Raw genomic sequence first — 21,211 nt, forward strand, 5'->3', positions numbered from 1 at the left:
TTAGCTTGCCAGCTAGCTGGAATAAAGTTAGCATGCTAGCTAATGATACTTAAACTAGCATGCTAGCTAAAATGAGCTAACCTAGCTAGGTAGGCCACATTTGCTAATGCAAAAAGCAGTGTTAGTTTATCTTAGCTAATCCTATACATAAATAGTTCCATTGCTAGTAGTTGGCTAAAATGTGCCCGGATTCAGAAACTTTGTTAGCTAATGCAATCTAACTAAACTAACATGAGCTAACTAGCTAAAGTTTTAGCAAGCATAAACTAGCTAGCTAGCTAGTTTGTGAATCTGGGCACATTTTAGTCAGCTAATGTTAGTATAGCTAAATACCTTTTTTCTAAACACCGCTGTCAAGCTAGCTAGCTAATGTTAGCTTTCTAATTTTAGCTAACACCCACTAGCTTAGCTAGTTAGCAAGACAATATCTTACTTGTGTTAGTTGATAAAGTTGTTATTCTTACCTAGATAATTACTGTAGACTTAATTAAATGGTGTTCACAAACTCTCACTTATCTAATGTTGTTTATAGCTTTAAAATTCGGAATCTATACCTTAAGTATTTAGTGACGGTAGCTAAGTAACAGTCTTTCTGATTTCTTTCTTTTCCTTTTCTTAATATATCAGAGTACACCATCTTAAGAAATATGGAGAACTGACTGTAAACACTTTGAAGTGAAAACATGCCCCTCAGACTTCCTCCACCATCAAGCAGAGAACATTACTGGAGACAGTGTCCCAAAAATCCATCGATAAAGCTGTGGTGAAGTATGTGGTCCAAGGGCTCCAATCATTCACTGTTGTAGAACAAGAACCGTTCAGAGGGTTTGTCCAGGCTTGAGCATAACTCACAGATCATATCATTGCCGACACTGCGCTCCAGGATAGATGAAGCCTCAAAGGAAATGAAGAAGAAGGTGACTGAGGCCATGAGAAGTGGTGACCACTTCGCCACCACCACCGACTGCTGGTCTGCAAGAAGACGGAGCTTAATTGGTGTTACAGCCCATTGGCTAGACCCTGACAGTCTGGCAGAAGCTTGCACACCTTTGATGTGCTGGCAGGTGCCCTAAATTACATCTATTCTGAGTTCGAAATCCAGGGTAAGATTGTAAGACCTACAACAGACAACAGACAACTTCTTGAAAGCTTTTTTTTTCTTCCAACTATCAACTTGCTGATAACAAAACTTTAAGTTGTCCCTGAAGTAATGTAAGCCTCTGGTGGATGTGCTACAATTTGGACTTAAGAAACGCTTCAGCCATATGTTTCAAGACCCTGAGCTGATCGCAGCTGCAATCCTTCTCCCCTAATTCACAAATTCACAACAGAATGGTTAATGAACAATATGTTATTATTCATAAACAACTGTGTATAGTGTACATTTTGACACTTCAAAGATTTGAGAACCACCCATGTAAACTACAATCCTGACTTTGTGGTTCATTCCAATGGGTACAGTAGTCTACTTAGCCCTGTTTTTTGGTTTATATAGATGGTGGATGGGGATGGATTAATGTAGTCTCACAAAAATATAACTGCATGATTTCCATTGTCATCTCCCTGGTTTATCAGGACTGGACTTCATCAAAATTCCATCCCTAACTATAACAGCTTCCAAAAAGATAGAACTGCCAAATCGGGCAGAGTTGCAATCTACTGCAGAGAGAGCCTGCAGTTCTGTCATACTATCCAGGTCTGTGCCCAAACAATTCGAGCTTCTACTTTTAAAAATCCAACTTTCCAGAAACAAGTCTCTCACCGCTGCCGCTTGTATAGATCCCTTCCAGCCCCCAGCTGTGCCCTGGACACCATATGTGAATTGATTGCCCCCCATCTATCTTCAGAGTTCGTACTGTTAGGTGACCTAAACTGGGATATGCTTAACACCCTGGCTGTCCTACAATCTAAGCTAGATGCCCTCAATCTCACAGAAATTATTAAAGAATTTACCAAGTACAACACTTAATCTGTAACCATGGGCACCCTCTTAGATATCATCCTGAACAACTTCCCATCTAATTACACCTCTGCTGTCTTCAACCAGGATCTCAACGATCACTGCCTCATTGCCTGCGTGCGTGATGGGTCCGTGGTCAAACGACCACCTCTCATCACTGTCAAACGCTCAATTAAACACTTCAGCGAGCAGGCCTTTCTAATCAGGTATCCGGGTATCCTGGAAGGATATTGACCTCATCCCGTCAGTAGAGGACGCCTGGTTTCTCTTTAAAAGTGCTTTCCTCACCATCTTAAATAAGTATGTCCCATTCAAAAAAAATTTAGAACTAAGAACAGATATAACCCTTCGTTCACCCCAGACCTGACTGCCCTTGACCAGCACAAAAACTTCCTGTGGAGTTCTGCATTAGCATCAAATAGCCCCCGCGATATGCACATTTTCAGGGGAGTCAGGAACCAATATTCTCAGTCAGTTAGGGAAGCACCAATTCCAAAATGTTTTGGGACATTGTAAAGGCCATGGAGAATAAGATCACCCCCTGCCAGCTACCCACTGCACTGAGGCTAGGAAACAATGTCACCACCGATAAATGTACGATAATCGATAATTTCAATATGTATTTTTCTACGGCACTCCATGCTTTCCACCTGGCTACCCCTATCCCGGCCAACAGCTCAGCACCCCCCCACCCCTCCCATTTCTCCATTACCCAAATCTAGACAGCTGCTGTTCTGAAAGAGCTGCAAAATCTGAATCCCTCTCTTTCTAAAATTATCTGCCGAAATTGTTGCAACCCCTATTACTAGCCTGTTCAACCTCTCTTTTGTTTCCTCTAAGATCCCCAAAGATTGGAAACCTGCCGCGGTCATCCCTCTCTTCAAGTTGGGAGGCACTCTAAACCCAAACTGTTATAGACATATATCCATTCTGCCCTGCCTTTCTAAAATCTCAGAAAGCCAAGTTAACAAACAGATCACTGACCATTTCGAATCCCACCGTACCTTCTCCACTATGCAATCTGGTTTCTGAGCTGGTCATGGGTCAAGGTCCTAAACGCTCAAGGTCCTAAACGATATCATAACCTCCATCGACAAAAGACAGTACTGTGCAGCCGTCTTCATCGACGTGGCCAAGGCTTTTGATTCTGTCAATCACCACATTCTTATCGGCAGACTCAATAGCCTTTGTTTCTCAAAAGCCTACGATGTATGGATTCCAAGAGAAACTGTGATATTGAATTATTGTTTTGTAACGACAGCCTACTTACTCTTGTACAAAGTTTCCCTACTGTTCTTTACTTCTGCCGCTGTAATGATAAGATAACCTATCATAGTTATTTTTCTCTGTCTGCTCAAAGGACTAGCATTTGCTGTTTGTTTCTCTGCAGGTCACCTCTCTCCATGGAAGACCTCCAAACAGGTAAAACACCCCTATATGTGTGTGTGTGTGTGTGTGTCTCTGTCTGTCTCGATCTGTATCTTTCTCTCTCTCTCTCTCTCTCTCTCTCTCTCTCTCTCTCTCTCTGTCTCTCTCTCTGTGTCTCTCTCTGTCTCTCTCTCTCTCTATGTCTCTATCTCTCTACCCCTGTCTCTGTCTCTCTCTCTCATTTCAATTCAATTTAAGGGCTTTATTGGCATGGGAAACATATGTTTGCATTGCCAAAGCAAGTGAAATAGATAAAAAACAAACGTTAAATAAACAATACAAAAATGTACAGTAAACATTACACTCACAAAAGTTCAAAAATAATAAAGACATTCCAAAGGTCTTATTATTTGCAAATAAATAAAGTACAAAAGGGAAACTATTTAAACATAAATATGGGTTGTATTTGCAGTGGTGTTTGATCTTCACTGGTTGCCCTTTTCTTGTGGCAACAGGTCACAAATCTTGCTGCTGTGATGGCACACTGTGATGTTTCAACCAATAGATATGGGAGTTTATCCAAATTGGGTTTGTGGATCCCCTATCTGAGAAATATCTGAAGGAAATATGTGTCTCTAATATGGACATAGATTTGGCAGGAGGTTAGGAAGTGCAGCTCAGTTTCAAACTCATTTTGTCAAAGCTTTCCTTACGTTTGGGTCAGTCACATTGGTCAGGTTTTGTGCCACTGTGTACTCTCTGTTTAGTGCCAAATAGCATTCTAGTTTGTTCAGTTTTCTTGTTGATTCTTTACAACGTGTCAAGGAATTATATTTTTTATTTTCCCATGCTTTGGTTGGGTATAATTGTATTGCTGTGCTGGGGCTCTGTGGGGTCTGTTTGTGTTTATGAGCAGAGCCCCAGGACCAGCTTGCTTAAGGGACTCTTCTCCAGGTGCATCTCTCTGTAGGTGATGGCTTTGTTATGGAAGGTTTGGGAATCACTTCCTTTTAATTGGTTGTAGAATTCAACGGCTCTTTTCTGGATTTTAATAATTAGCGGGTATCGGCCTAATTCTGCTCTGCATGCGTTATTTGGTGTTTTATGTTGTACACTGGATATTTTTGCAGAATTCTGCATGCAGTCTCAATTTGGTGATTGTCCCATTTTGTGAATTCTTGGTTGGTGAGCAGACCCCAGACCTTACAACCATAAAGGGCAATGTTTATAACGGATAACTATAACTGATAACTATAACTGATTCTAATTGGTATATTGAATTATATGTTCCTTTTGATGGCATAGAAGGCCCTTCTTGCTTTGTATCTGAGAACGTTCACAGCTTTGTGCAAGTTACCTGTGGAGCTGATGTTTAGTCCGAGGTATGTATAGTTTTTTGTGTGCTCTAGGGCAAGGGTGTCTAGAATTTGTGGTTCTGGCAACTGGAACTTTTTTGGAACACAATTATTTTTGTCTTACTGAGATTTACTGTCAATCAATCAATCAAATGTACAGTTGAAGTCTGAAGTTTACATACACCTTAGCCAAATACATTTAAACTCAGTTTTTCACAATTCCTGACATTTAATCCTCGTAAAAATTCCCTGTCTTAGGTCAGTTAGGATCACCACTTTATTTTAAGAATGCTAAATGTCAGAATAATAGGAGAGAGAATGATATATTTCAGCTTTTATTTCTTTCATCACATTCCCAGTCGGCCAGAAGTTTACATACTCAATTAGTATTTGGTAGTATTGGCTTTAAATTGTTTAACTTGGGTCAAATGTTTTGGGTAGCCTTCCACAAGCTTCCCACAATTAAGTTGGGTGAATTTTGGCCCATTCCTCCTGACAGAGCTGGTGTAACTGAGTCAGGTTTGTAGGCCTCCTTGCTCGCACATGCTTTTCAGTTCTGCCCACAAATATTCATTATGATTGAGGTCAGGGCTTTGTGATGGCCACTCCAATACCTTGACTTTGTTGTCCTTAAAGCAATGTTGCCACAACTTTGGAAGTATGCTTAAGGTCATTGATTAAGGTCATTGTCCATTTGGAAGACCCATTTACGACCAAGCTTTAACTTCTTATGGCTGCAGGGGCAGTATTGAGTAGCTTGGATGAAAGGTGCCCAGAGGTGCCCTGCTCCTCAGTCTCAGTTGCTAATATATGCATATTATTATTAGTAGTATTGGATAAAAAACACTATGAAGTTTCTAAAACTGTTTGAATGATGTATGTGAGTATAACAGAACTCATGTGGCAGGCAAAAACCTGAGAAGAAATCCAAACAGGAAGTGAGAAATCTGAGGTTGGTATATTTTCATTTAACTCCTATTGAATTCACATTGGGATATGAATGAAGTTGCACTTCCTAGGGCTTCCACTAGATGTCAACCATCTTTAGAAACTTGAATGAGGCTTCTGCTGTGTTGTGGGACAGAATAAGAGCTGTCAGCTTACTGGCAGAGAGCCATTTCCTGGTCACACGCATTCCACATGATATCGACTTGCTTCTGTAGACACAAAGGGATTCTCCGGTTGGAACTTTATTGAAGATTTATGATAAAAAGATCCTAATGATTGATTCTATTATTAGTTTGAAATGTTTCTTCGACCTGTAATATAACTTTTTGAAGTTTTTGATGTTTTTGTCCAAAGTTTTTGTCCAAACGATATGTGTACCTAACGCTTACAAAAGCAACTACTTGGACATAAATAACGGACATTATCGAACAAATCAAGCATTTATTGTGGAACTGCGATTCCTGGGAGTGCCTTCTGATGAAGATCATCAAAGGTAAGGGAATATTTATCATGTCATTTCTGGTATCTGTTGACTCCAACATGGCGGCTAATTTGATACATTTTCTGAGCGCCGTCTCAGATTATTGCATGGTTTGCTTTTTCATCTGTCATCTGATGAAGATCATCAAAGGTTAGTGATTCATTTTATCTCTATTTGTGCTTTTTGAGACTGTTTTTCTGTGGCTTGGTGGTGACCTAACATCATCGTTTGTGGTGCTTTCGCCATAAAGCCTTATGTATGTTTGAGGAATTTTAATTATGAGATTACTGTTGTTTTGAATTTGGCGCCCTGCACTTTCACTGGCTGTTGTCATATCATCCTGTTAATGGGATTGCAGCTAAGAAGTTTTAACTTCCTGACTGATATCTTAAGATGTTAAGATATATCCGCATATTTTTCCTTCCCTCATGATGCCATCTATTTTGTGAAGTGCACCATTCCCTCCTGCAGCAAATCACCCCCACAACATGATGCTGCCACCCCTGTGCTTCACGGTTGGGATGGTGTCCTTCGGCTTGCAAGTCTCCTCCTTTTTCCTCCAAACATAACAATGGAGGTTATGGCCAAACAGTTCTATTTTTGTTTCATCAGACCAAAGGACATTTCACCAAAAAGTATGATCTTTGTCCCCATGTGCAGTTGCAAACCGTAGTCTGGCTTTTTTTATGGCAGTTTTGGAGCAGTGGCTTCTTCCTTACTGAGCGGCCTTTCAGGTTATGTCGATATAGGACTCGTTTCACTGTGGATATAGATACTTTTGTACCTGTTTCCTCCAGCATCTTCACAAGGTCCTTTGCTGTTGTTCTGGGATTGATTTGCACTTTTCGCAACAAAGTACATTAATCTCTAGGAGACCGAACGCGTCTCTTTCCTGAGCGGTATAACGGCTGCGTGGTCCCATGGTGTTTATACATTCGTACTATTGTTTGTACAGATGAACATGGTACCTTCAGGCGTTTGGAAATTGCTCCCGAGGATGAACCAGACTTGTGGAGGTCTACCATTTTTTTTCTCTTTGATCTTCGCTGATTTATTTTGATTTTCCCATGATGTCAAGCAAAGAGGCACTGAGTTTGAAGGTAGGCCTTGAACTACATCCACAGGTACACCTCCAATTCACTAAAATTATGTTAATTAGCCTATCAGAAGCTTCTAAATCCATGACATAATTTTCTGGAATTTTCCAAGCTGTTTAAAGGCACAGTCAACTAATTGTATGTAAACTTCTGACCCCCTGGAATTGTGATACATAAGTGAAATAAATCTGTCTGTAAATTCTTGAGGTAAAACTAACTTGTGTCATGCACGAAGTAGATGTCCTAACCGACTTGCCAAAACTATAGTTTGTTAACAAGAAATTTGTGGCGTGGTTGAAAAACAAGTTTTAATGACTCTAACCTAAGTGTATGTAAACTTCAACTGTAGTTGACTTCAACTCTATTTATAAAGCCATTTTTACATCATCCAATGTCACAAAGTGCTATACATAAACCCAGCCTAAAACCCCAAACAGCAAGCAATGCAGATGTAGAAGCCCCATGGCTAGGAAAAACTCCCTAGAAAGGCAGGAACCTAGGAAGAAACCTACAGAGGAACCAGGCTCTGAGGGTTGGCCAGACCTCTTCTGGCTGTGCCAGGTGGAGATTATAACAGTACATGGCTATGTTCAAATGTTCATAGATGACCAGTAGGATCAAATAATAATAATCACATTGGTAGTAGAAAGTGCAACAGAGGTTGCAACAGGTCAACACCTCAGGAGTAAATGTCATTTGGCTTTTCATAGCCGAGCATTCCGAGTTCAAGACAGCAGGTGCTGAGAGAGAGAGAGAACAATAATTAAGTCTAAAACAGCAGATCTGGGACAAGGTAGCATGTCTGGTGAACAGGTCAGGGTTCCATAGCTGCAGGCAGAACAGTTGAAACTGACCAGGTGGACTGGGGACAGCAAGGAGTCATCTGTCCAGGTAGTCCTGAGACATGGTCCCAGGGCTAAGGTCCTCCGGGAGGGGAGGGAGAGAGATAGAGAATTAGAGGGAGCATACTTAAATTCACAAATGACTCCAGATAAGACAGGAGAATTACACCAGATAAACTACAAACTATTGCAGCATAGACACTGGAGGCTGAGACAGGAGGGGTCAGGAGACACTGTGGCCCAATCCAATGATACCCTGGGACAGGGCCAACCTCACGCAATTTGCCAAAGCACAGCCCCTATACCACGAGGTATAGTCCACGAAGATCTCACCCACTGCACGAACCCGAACTGTCAGGGCCCAGGTCTGACACAATCTGTGTCAGAAGATCTAGGTGCTGCTGTAGGCCCTCCTAGGTTGGGTACAGAAGCACCAGATTGTCAGCAAACAGTAGACATTTTGACTTCAGATTCTAGTACTGTGAGGCTGGGTGCTGTAGACTGTTCTAGTGCCCTCGCCAATTTGTTTATATGTATGTTGAAGAGGGTGGGGCTTAAGCTTCATCCCTGTCTCACCCCACATAACTGTGGAAAGAAATTTGTGGGTTTTTTGCAAATTTGAACTGCACACTTCTTGTTTGTGTACATGGATTTTATGTTGTATGTTTTCCCCTAACACCACTTTCCGTCAATGTGTATAGCAGACCCTCATGCCAAATTGAGTCAAAAGCTTTTTTGAAATCAACAAAGCATGAAACACTTTGCCTTGGTTTTGGTTTGTTGCTTTGTCAATTAATAACCTCTTGCTCCTACTTGAGACGCAGACGTCCCTACTAGAGCTCTGGAAATGCAAATGCGCTACGCTAAACGGTAATAGTATTAGTTAAAACGCAAACGTTCATTAAAATACACATGCTTGGTATTGAATTAAAGCTACACTCGTTGTGAATCCAGGCACCAAGTCAGATTTTTAAAATGCTTTTCGGCAAAAGCATGAGAAGCTATTATCTGATAGCATGTAACACCCCAAAAGACCCGTAGGGGACGTAAACAAAAGAATTAGCATAGTCGGCGCTACACAAACCGCACAATAAAATATAAAACATTCATTACCTTTGACCATCTTCTTTGTTGGCACTCCTTGATGTCCCATAATCAATACTGGGTCTTTTTTTCGATTAAATCGGTCCATATATAGCCTAGATATCGATCTATGAAGACTGTGTGATAAACGGAAAAAAATAGCGTTTCATAACGTAACGTCATTTTTTAAAAGTTAAAAAGTCGACGATAAACTTTCACAAAACACTTCGAAATACTTTTCTAATGCTACTTTAGGTATTAGTACACGTTAATAAGCGATAAAAATCATCAGGAGGCGATGTAAATTCGATAGGTGGTCGTCTGGAAAAAATGTCCGGAAAAAACTCAGCCAATACATCAAGTTGGAGGTCGGAGGGAATCGGTTCCCTTTGGTCAGTTCTACCAAGAATCAAATCCGAATCAAATGAGAAGACTCTATACATCCTGTGGAAGCTGTAGGTACTGCAACCTCGGTTGGTAATACGGTTCACCTTTAACAATGGGTTGAAGTGGCGCATGGATATTTTTTTCCACTTTCAGTGATCAGATTTTCCTGCGCTTTTCGATGAAACAGACGTTCTGTTATAGTCACAGCCGTGATTTAACCAGTTTTAGAAACGTTAGTGTTTTCTATACACACATACTAATCATATGCATATACTATATTCCTGGCATGAGTAGCAGGACGCCAAAATGTTGCGCGATTTTTAACAGAATGTTCGAAAAAGTAGGGGGTAGGCTTAAGAGGTTTTAAGGTGAAAATGTGGTTTGTCGTACGGTAATTTTGTAAAAAGCCAATTTTACATTTGCTCAGTACAGTGCATTGTTTTCACTGAGGAAATTGGCGAGTCTGCTATTAATGATAATGCAGGGGATTTTCCCAAGGCTTCTGTTGACACATATCCCTGTTATTAGGGTCCAATTTGTCTCCACTTTTGTGGATTGAGGTGATCATTCTTTTTTCCAAATATTGGGAAAGATGCCAGAGAGTTTAATTATAGAGTTTAATTATGGCCATTTGGAATTTGTGTATTTTTAACCTCTCTGCGCACCAAACCCGTTAGCGGGATTAAATTTGACAACATACGGTGATCGCTACATAAATAGTCATATTAAACATTCATGAAAATACAAGTGTCTCACATAGTTCGAAAGCCTAGAATCTTGCTAATCCAACTGCGTTGTCAGATTTAAAAATGATTTATTGCGAAATAATACGCTGCGATTATCTGAGCACAGACCCCCATATCAAACTACTTATTCAGCCAGCACTTGTGTAACAAAATCACAGATTGCATTGAAATAAATTGTTTACCTTTTGAAGATTTTGCTCTGGTTGCAATCCCAAGGCTCATTGTTACACAATGAATGGTCTTTTGTTCGGTTAAATCCATTTTTTATAGCCTAACACGAAACATTTTGTGAACGCTTATCTCGTTGAATTTCGTGTCATTCAATTTTCGACGTAACATCCAACGTAAAATAGACAGACTGTTTGGTTTCCTTGCAATCAACTGTTTGCTTGTAACACAACCAAATTTGATGGGTCATTTTGAGGGACGCATTGACCCGGAAAAAACGATTGGAAGACAACAAGTGACGAGCCCATTGTGCACCAATTATATGACCACTGTCTCGTTGATTGACTGTATTTTAACCCAATGACCCCTGATCGTCTTGAAATCTAACTGGGTAGATAGTCAATGAGCAGAGGTAAACGGCAATATCCCATGGTTCTTTGTTGTAAGACAAACCTTTCCATTGAACGCTGGCGTAAGGACCATTCTTTCGCCATTGCCAATTCAACCGTGAAGGAGCGACGCTTATTACACACAGCAGTATTTCGGTGACTTGCATCTTCAGCTGTTTATTTATCCAACATCATGGTGAATAAATCAAGGAAAGCTAATTCTAAGACGAAATATACGAATGTAGAAACAATTTTAGAGGGAAGTGAGACAGATCTGCTTTTTGAAGACTCCATTTTGAAGATTCTGAAACTGAGGCATATTTTTTGAACGGAGAGGACATTGTTTAGGACTGGTAAGTTGCTCTCATGCTAATGTTTGAAATTAATATAAAATATTATTTGTGATTGTTTTTACATTTTATTTGCAATATATAAAGATGTAATGAAATGGGTAAAGTACATGTTAGCTAGTCATTGTGAGTGAGGGTCTGTTTGTTTGTATGAGAACGACCATAGCCCATGTCTGTGTGTGTATATATACACTGCTCAAAAAAATAAAGGGAACACTTAAACAACACAATGTAACTCCAAGTCAATCACACTTCTTTAAAATCAAACTGTCCACTTAGGAAGCAACACTGATTGACAATAAATTTCACATGCTGTTGTGCAAATGGAATAGACAACAGGTGGAAATTATAGGCAATTAGCAAGACACCCCCAATAAAGGAGTGGTTCTGCAGGTGGGGACCACAGACCACTTCTCAGATCCTATGCTTCCTGGCTGATGTTTTGGTCACTTTTGAATGCTGGCAGTGCTTTCACTCTAGTGGTAGCATGAGACGAAGTCTACAACCCACACAACTGGATCAGGTAGTGCAGCTCATCCAGGATGGAACATCAATGCGAGCTGTGGCAAGAAGGTTTGCTGTGTCTGTCAGCGCAGTGTCCAGAGCATGGAGGCGCTACCAGGAGACAGGCCAGTACATCAGGAGACGTGGAAGAGGCCGTAGGAGAGCAACAACCCAGCAGCAGGACCGCTACCTCCGCCTTTGAGCAAGGAGGAGCAGGAGGAGCACTGCCAGAGCCCTGCAGAATGACCTCCAGCAGGCCACAAATGTGCATGTGTTTGCTCAAACGGTCAGAAACAGACTCCATGAGGGTGGTATGAGGAACCGACGTCCACAGGTGGGAGTTGTGCTTACAGCCCAACACCGTGCAGGACGTTTTTCATTTGCCAGAGAACACCAAGATTGGTAAATTCGCCACTAGCGCCCTGTGCTCTTCACAGATGAAAGCAGGTTCACACTGAGGACATGTGACAGACGTGACAGTCTGGAGACGCCATGGAGAACGTTCTGCTGCCTGCAACATCCTCCAGCATGACCGGTTTGATGGTCGGTCAGTCATGGTGTGGGGTGGCATTTCTTTGGGGGGCCGCACAGCCCTCCATGTGCTCGCCAGCGGTGGCCTGACTGCCATTAGGTACCGAGATGAGATCCTCAGACCCCTTGTGAGACCATATGCTGGTGCGGTTGGCCCTGGGTTCCTCCTAATGCAAGACAATGCTAGACCTCATGTGGCTGGAGTGTGTCAGCAGTTCCTGCAAGAGGAAGGCATTGATGCTATGGACTGGCCTGCCCGTTCCCCAGACCTGAATCCAATTGAGCACATCTGGGACATCATGTCTCGCTCCATCCACCAACGCCACGTTGCACCACAGATTGTCCAGGAGTTGGCGGATGCTTTAGTCCAGGTCTGGGAGGAGATCCCTCAGGAGACCATCCGCCACCTCATCAACAGCATGCCCAGGCCTTGTAGGGAGGTTATACAGGCACATGGAGGCCACACACACTACTGAGCCTCATTTTGACTTGTTTTAAGGTTTTCCACTTTAATTTTGAGTGTGACTCCAAATCCAGACCTCCATGGGTTGATACATTTGATTTCCATTTATCATTTTTGTGTGATTTTGTTGTCAGCACATTCAACTATGTAAAGAAAAAAGCATTTAATAAGAATATTTCATTCATTCAGATCTAGGATGTGTTATTTTAGTGTTCCCTTTCTTTTTTTAAGCAGTGTATATATATAGATATACAGTGCCTGTATGTATTCGGCCCCCTTGAACTTTGCGACCTTTTGCCACATTTCAGGCTTCAAACATAAAGATATAAAACTGCATTTTTTTGTGAAGAATCAACAACAAGTGGGACACAATCATGAAGTGGAACGACATTCATTGGATATTTCAAACTGTTTTAACAAATCAAAAACTGAAAAATTGAGCGTGCAAAATTATTCAGCCCCTTTACTTTCAGTGCAGCAAACTCTCTCCAGAAGTTCAGTGAGGATCTCTGAATGATCCAATGTTGACCTAAATGACTAATGATGAAAAATACAATCCACCTGTGTGTAATCAAGTCTCCGTATAAATGCACCTGCACTGTGATAGTCTCAGAGGTCCGCTAAAAGCACAGAGAGCATCATGAAGAACAAGGAACACACCAGGCAGGTCCGAGATACTGCTGTGAAGAGGTTTAAAGCCGGATTTGGATACAAAAAGATTTCCCAAGCTTTAAACATCCCAAGGAGCACTGTGCAAGCGATAATATTGAAATGGAAGGAGTATCAGACCACTGCAAATCTACCAAGACCTGGCCGTCCCTCTAAACTTTCAGCTCATACAAGGAGAAGACTGATCAGAGATGCAGCTAAGAGGCCCATTATCACTCTGGATGAACTGCAGAGATCTACAGCTGAGGTGGGAGACTCTGTCCATAGGACAACAATCAGTCGTATATTGCACAAATCTGGCCTTTATGGAAGAGTGGCAAGAAAGCCATTTCTTAAAGATATCCACAAAAAGTGTCGTTTAAAGTTTGCCACAAGCCACCTGGGAGACACACCAAACATGTGGAAGAAGGTGCTCTGGTCAGATGAAACCAAAATTGAATTTTTTGGCAACAATGCAAAACGTTATGTTTGGCGTAAAAGCAACACAGCTCATCACCCTGAACACACCATCCCCACTGTCAAACATGGTGGTGGCAGCATCATGATTTGGGCCTGCTTTTCTTCAGCAGGGACAGGGAAGATGGTTAAAATTGATGGGAAGATGGATGGAGCCAAATACAGGACCATTCTGGAAGAAAACCTGATGGAGTCTGCAAAAGACCTGAGACTGGGACGGAGATTTGTCTTCCAACAAGACAATGATCCAAAACATAAAGCAAAATCTACAATGGAATGGTTCAAAAATAAACATATCCAGGTTTTAGAATGGCCAAGTCAAAGTCCAGACCTGAATCCAATCGAGAATCTGTGGAAAGAACTGAAAACTGCTGTTCACAAATGCTCTCCATCCAACCTCACTGAGCTCAAGCTGTTTTGCAAGGAGGAATGGGAAAAAATTTCAGTCTCTCGATGTGCAAAACTGATAGAGACATACCCCAAGCGACTTACAGCTGTAATCGCAGCAAAAGGTGGCGCTACAAAGTATTAACTTAAGGGGGCTGAATAATTTTGCACGCCCAATTTTTCAGTGTTTGATTTAAAAAAGTTTGAAATATCCAATAAATGTCGTTCCACTTCATGATTGTGTCCCACTTGTTGTTGATTCTTCACAAAAAAATACAGTTTTATGTCTTTATGTTTGAAGCCTGAAATGTGGCAAAAGGTCGCAAAGTTCAAGGGGGCCGAATACTTTCGCACGGCACTGTAGATATAGATATATAGATATATCTATATCTATGCAAACCCATACATCTCGACACAGCCAGCATGCTTCCTCCAATCAGTCTATATTAGAGGGAGCATCAAGGAGCTTTCTGGCTACAGCACTACTGCACCAAGCCCTGTCCCTTCTGCTCCTGCCACAAGTGTTCATCTGCCCAAATATATTTGTGCAGGCATGGATGTGCCTAAGGGCACAGCATGGAGGCATTGCTGTGTTGTTTGCAAGATGAAGTCTCCCATCACATGCACCACATGCACCACAGGCAAGGGATCAGTTGACAAAAAGTGAGCAAAGTCTGTTCTGCTTTACATCAGAAAGAGACTGCTATGGCATCTGGCATCAGCAGCAGAATATTGTCTAGAGTTTTGGCAAAGTCGGTGGGGTTATATGGCAAAGTGGGTGGGGGCTAGGGTCAGTATGTTATATCTGGAGTACTTTTCCTGTCTTATCCGGTGTCTTGTGTGAATTTAAGTCTGCTCTCTCTTTCTCTCCTTCTTTCTCTCGGAGGACCTGAGCCCTTGGACCATGCTTCAGGACTACCTGCCATGCTGTCCCCAGTCCACCCGGCCTTGCTGCTGTTCCAGTTTCAACTGTTCTGCCTGCGGCTATGGAACCTTAAACTGTTCATTTTTACTCTTGAGGACCTGTCCTGTTGCACCCTCTACAACCACTGTGATCTCCACCCGGCACAGCCAGAAGAGGACTGGCCACCCCTCATAGCCTGGTTCCTCTCTAGGTTTCTTCCTAGGTTTTTGCCTTTCTAGGGGGGTTTTCCTAGCCTCCGTGCTTCTACACCTGCATTGCTTGCTGTATGGGGTTTTAGGCTGGGGCTATATAAATTGATTTGATTTGATAGAGGACTGATGGTCTTCCAAATATTGAAAGTGTGTAAATAGTTACCCATGTTATTTTGTAAATGTATATACGTATATATATATTTTCATATTTTTTTTTATCAATCTTTTTTTTTTTCTCCCAATTTTTTAATTTTTGATTTATCTTATTTTTTGGTGGGGTGTGTTAGAATACCATTTTGCTATTTTGTATATAGTTATTTGTTTCAAAATGTATACCTTCACCAATTTGGCCACTTGGGTACATTTGGGCTACTTGTGTGGGAACACCTGGGTGACTTCATGATAAATGTCATGTAAGCACACTCATTTTGGAAGTTATCATTCTGAAACTTTGAACAAGTACTGTTGCCCTCTTATATTTTTCACTGAAATTGTCCCCATCATCCTATCTGAATGTTTGTTTTATCTTGTTCATTTTAAAGATGATGATACGAAAATAAAAATAAAAAAACGTATGTTTTTTTCCATTGTTTTATCTAAACCAGATCTATTATGTTATATTCTCCTACATTCAATTCACATTTACAGAGTGTAAATGTGAAGCTATTATCTGATAGCATGCACCCACCCTGAACATCCTGAATGAGTTGTAAACAAAATAATTAGCGTAGCCGGCGCTACACAAAACTCTGAAATAAAATATAAAACATGCATTACCTTTGACAAGCTTCTTTGTTGGCACTCAAATATGTCCCATAAACATCACAATTGGTTCTTTTTTTCGATTAATTCCGTCCATGTATCGCCAAAATGTCCATTTATGAAGCAGGTTTGATCCGGAAAAAAACAGCTTTCCAAAACACAACGTCACTACAAAACATTTCAAAAGTTGCCTATACACTTTGCCAAAATATTTCAAACTACTTTTGTAATACAACTTTAGGTATTTTTAAACGTTAATAATCGATCAAATTGTAGACGGGGCAAACTGTATTCGATAGAGAAAGTAAACAAAACATGCCCCTTTTTCCCTCTTGCGTAACTATCAACAGTGTAACGTTGTTCCAGGAAGTGCCTCTTCTTCGTTTCACCAATGATTAACTTCAACCTAATTCCAAAGACTGGTGACATCCTGTGGAAGTCGTAGGAACTGTAAAATGGGCGCTATCTAATTTCCCTTGGCAAAGACAACCGAGGTAACTGTCAGAGGAAAAAAATATATATATTCTGAAGATTTTCCTTGGGGTTTTGCCTGCTACATAAGTTCTGTTATAGTCACAGACATGATTGAACCAGTCTTAGAAACTTCAGAGTGTTTTCTATCCACACCTACTAATCATATGCATATAATATATTTCTGGCATGAGTAGCAGGAAGTTGAAATTGTGCATGCTATTTATCAAAAGTGGAAATGCTGCCCCCTATCTCTAGTTGATTCTAAGATTTGTATTTGATCTTGTATATGTTATTGCTCTTTGTTCTTTGTTATAGGGCCAAAAAAGATTGGAGAAGTTGTTTATCCACAAATCTCAGTTTTGGATGGATAACTCTTAGTGTTGTTTGCTTAGTGTTTCCAATTTTCTATGGATTTCTATGGATTAGACTTCTATGGAGTCTATGGATTCTTCAATTATGTTGAACTGATGTTCCTTTTTTTCTCCATTGTACATTTCTGTATTGTTTTAGTGATTCACCATAGTGAAGGCTCAGATTTCCAGGATCTCTATGTTTTTGGTTGGATATGTTTCTCAATTTCTTTCTTAGGTTTTTGAATTCTTCATCAAACCATTTGTCATTGTTGTTAATTTTCTTAGGTTTTCTGCTTGAAATGTTTAGATTTGATAGCGAAGCTGAGAGATCAAATATCCTGTTTCAGTTTTCTACTGACACATTTACCCCTTCACTAGTACAGTGAAATATTTTGTCCATGAAGTTGTCTAAAAGGGATTGCATTTTTTGGTAGGTTTCCACTCTAGTTTCATTCTATCTTTAGCATTTCTTAATATTATTCAGTTCCTTTGGCTTTGATGCCTTATGCTTGAGTATTGCTCTGTTCAAGTAGACTGATTTTGCTGTGATCTGATAAGAATGCTCTGAGAGACTCAGGGTTGAGGTCAGTGATAAAGTAGTCTACAGTACTCAATAACTATAGGTGCACCTACCGTACGAGACCCCTCAAAGCCTACCATGGACTATGTACATACCCAGGGTGTGACAGAGCTGCAGGAGTTGTGACCCATTTTTGTTGGTTATGTTGTCATAGTTGTGCCTAGGGGGGTGGCGCACAATTGGCCCAGCGTCGTCCGGATTAGCGTTTGGCCAGGGTAGGCCATCATTGTAAATAAGAATTTGTTCTTAACTTACTTGCCTAGTTAAATAAAGGTTAAATTAAACATACATAAAATAAAAAGATGGGGGAGGGAATGATGTCACCTCCAGGTAGGTGTTTGATCCCCTGTGTGCTGAGAGTCAGGTTCTTGTCCAGTTATGGCATTTAGGTCGCCACAGACTAGTACAGGTCCCTGGGCCTGGAAAATATTGATTTCCCCCTCCAGGATGGAGCAGCTGTCTTCATTAAAGTATGGGGATTCTTGTGGGGGTATATAGGTAGCACACAGGAGAACATTTTTCTCTGTTGAGAGAATTTCCTTTTGAATTTCTAGTCAAATTTTAAAAAATTCCCGTTTTTATTATTTTAATAGAGTGAGTTAGGTCTGCTCTATACCTAATTAGCATACCCCCTGAGTCCCATCCCTGTTCCACACCTGGGTATTTGGTGGATTGGACTACCAGCTCAATGTAACCTAGAGCGCAATCAGTGTGTCCAAAGGCAGATGACCTCAGGCCTTGGATATTCAAGAATGAGATAGTGAAGGCTTTGTGTTCCATAAAGTGTCTGTTGTTAGTCATGTGGTTTGGCCTCAGACCACTAAGTGTGAGCAGAGCCTGCTGAGCATCTGGTCCATTCCATTTACTTGGGCAGGTTGGGCCTGCTCACGGCCTGGCATATGTGTTACTTTCATGTTGAGATCCTCTTTGTTGGAATGAGGGGCATGGTGATCAGCAGTGATCTGAGATGCGTACAGTGGTTGCTCAACTAAAAGTTTTGCGATTACGCTGCAGGACTTAGAAGTAATTTGTGGTTTAGTATGGTACACTGCGTCACTACTTCATTGCTCCAGACCAGTGCAAGGAGGAGTTAGAGCACTGATTATGCTTTTGGGTCCCAAGGTGCTGCTGTGTCTCTAACTGACAATGAATGTGCGATATAATCCAAATAGAAACTGATAATTATGCACAACTTCATTATTACTTACTAAAACTGTTGTTACACTAAGGTATTTATTCTAAGAGAAAATTAGACTAAAATTAGGGTGTGAAAATGTTAGGATTATTTTGCTCGTACTGTAGTACTGAAGCCGACTCCCGATCAGTCACGTTGTACAGTGCATAAGTGGTGCAGTGCTCTAAGACAATGCATCGCAGTTCAAATTGTGTTGCTACAGATGCTGGTTCAATACCTCGACTTGGACACCTATGAGATGACTGTAGGCTTTTGGTTTCTCTCCCTCTAAAAACAAACTGACTTTATTTACAAATTAGTAACAATGTCTCACCCCATGTTCAAAAATGGCCTTTTTCTAGCTCAGTTTACGTTATTTGAAAACAAAATCATCTCCAAAATATAGTTTTTTTTTTAAACAAAGCGATTATTATTATTAATTCAGAATTATATAAAAGCCCCTTGGATATTCTCACAGGTATATTATTAACCCTGTTATTAGCAGGACAATATATATATTGGTCATACTGGTCATGGCTCCCGAGTGGTGCACAATGGTATTGCCTTGCAGTTCTCTAGAAGACGGACTTAGAGCATGGGGAAGGGAGGAGGATGAAGGGGAGGGGGGTGGACCCCCACTCGGTAGCACAGAGCAACATTGTAAGGGGCTTTGCACAAATAATGGTGCTGACCAGAGAAACTTTCCCACTGTTCTTAATGCCAGTCTGCACATTCAAACTAAAACAATGTAACTAAAAATGGTGTGAAAAATGCCCCTTAGATATGAATTTGGGGGGCAGGTATTAGAAAATAGGCGTCAGTCAAAAGTTATACTTAAATCCAAACTGGATTTAACGAAAAATTACAAGAAAGCGCACATTTGTAAATCCCAAACTTTTAATGTAATTGGAAAGGTAGATACAAATGATTTGTGACATTGTGGTTTCAATAAAGAATGTAAACAAAACAACATGCTGTGTTTTTATGTACAGTAGTGATGGACAGCTGGAAGCATTTTGTATTTCTTCATCAACATATTTATGCTTTTGTTAATGAAATAACGAGAAAAAAGATATTCTAAATGAAAGAAACGAAGTGGTCCCAGAAATACCTCTCTGACATAGGGTCCAGCATATCTCTTGATGATTTCTTCCTCAAAGAAATCTCGAGCCATGATACCTGAAAAAGGAGGCAACAGTGAATTATTGTGGAAACACTATTGCAGTCCGTGAGGTGTAGGCTACAATATTTTATGTACCTTTTGGTTTGTAATAGCCAAACTTAAATATATAAATAACATGTTTACCAAGCCTTTCCATAAGTCCACGCAAGTTTCTTCAACTGTCTTCTAACTGTGATTAAAGCAATGTTGATGTGACGTGATGCCAGCAGATTACAGATGGCCTTTGCTGATCGCTCATCATCTTCATTCATGAGTGACTCGATGGCTTGAATAGTCTCGCTGGAAATATGGGTGACAGCTGATGCATTAGTCCAGAGTCAGGCGGTATTGGCATGTATACTACAGTATGTACTGTAGGCTATGTTTACTTGTCAGACTGCACAGTAGCCTAATAAACAATTGCAGGCGGCTTCTATCTTGAAAATGCTTTAAACGCAAAATGTAGGATAAAGCTGAACAGTACTGTATTTCTTCATCAGCATCTTTATGCTTTCCTTAAAAGAATGATAAAAATACACTTTCAAAATGCAGATGTTTATTTACTTCAAATCAAAGTTTATTTGACAAGTGTGTCGAATACAACGAATACAACAGCACCTTACAGTGAAATGCTTACTGACAGGCTCTAACCAATAGTGCAAAAAATTGTATTAGTTGAACAATGGGTAAGTAAAGAAATAAAAACAACAGTAAAAAGACAGTGAAAAACAGTAGCGAGGCTATAAAAGTAGCGAGGCTACATACAGACACCATACATACAGACACCAGTTAGTCAGGCTGATTGAGGTAGTATGTACATGTAGATATGGTTAAAGTGACTATGCATATATGATGAGTAGCAGTAGTGTAAAGAGTGGTTGGCGGGTGGTGGGTTGCGGGGCGCAATGCAAATAGTCCGGGTAGCCATTTGATTACCTGTTCAGCAATCTTATGGCTTGGGGGTAAAAAACTGTTGAGAAGCCTTTTTGTCCTAGACTTGTCACTCCGGTACCGCTTGCCATGCGGTAGTAGAGAGAACAGTCTATGATTGGGGTGACTGGGGTCTTTGACAATTTTTAGGGCCTCTGACACCGCCTGATGGAGAGGTCCTGTATGGCAGGCAGCTTAGCCCCAGTGATGTACTGGGCCATACGCACAACCCTCTGTAGTGCTTTGCGGTCGGAGGCCGAGCAATTGCCGTTCCAGTCAGTGACGCAACCAGCCAGGATGCTCTCAATGTTGCAGCTGTAGAACCATTTGAGGATCGCAGGACCCATGCCAAATCTTTTTAGCTTCCTGAGGGGGAATTGGCTTTGTCATGCCCTCTTCGTGACTGTCTTGGTGTGTTTGGACCATTCTAGTTTGTTGATGATGTGGACACCGAGGAACTTGAAGCTCTCAACCTG

At 40.9% G+C, this 21,211-nt stretch overlaps 1 protein-coding gene across 1 annotated transcript in view; it reads left to right on the forward strand.

Moving 5' to 3' along the window:
- LOC112218407 (membrane-associated guanylate kinase, WW and PDZ domain-containing protein 2) overlaps window positions 1–21,211 on the forward strand; it is a 312,288-nt gene that overhangs the window by 238,731 nt on the left and 52,346 nt on the right. Inside the window, exon 12 of the mRNA XM_042302010.1 lies at window positions 3,351–3,382. Coding sequence (XP_042157944.1) covers window positions 3,351–3,382 — 32 coding nt within the window. The remainder of the gene's footprint in view (window positions 1–3,350; window positions 3,383–21,211) is intronic.

The sequence above is a fragment of the Oncorhynchus tshawytscha genome, linkage group LG19 (genome assembly GCF_018296145.1).
Source record: "Oncorhynchus tshawytscha isolate Ot180627B linkage group LG19, Otsh_v2.0, whole genome shotgun sequence".
Taxonomy (NCBI): Eukaryota; Metazoa; Chordata; class Actinopteri; order Salmoniformes; family Salmonidae; genus Oncorhynchus; species Oncorhynchus tshawytscha.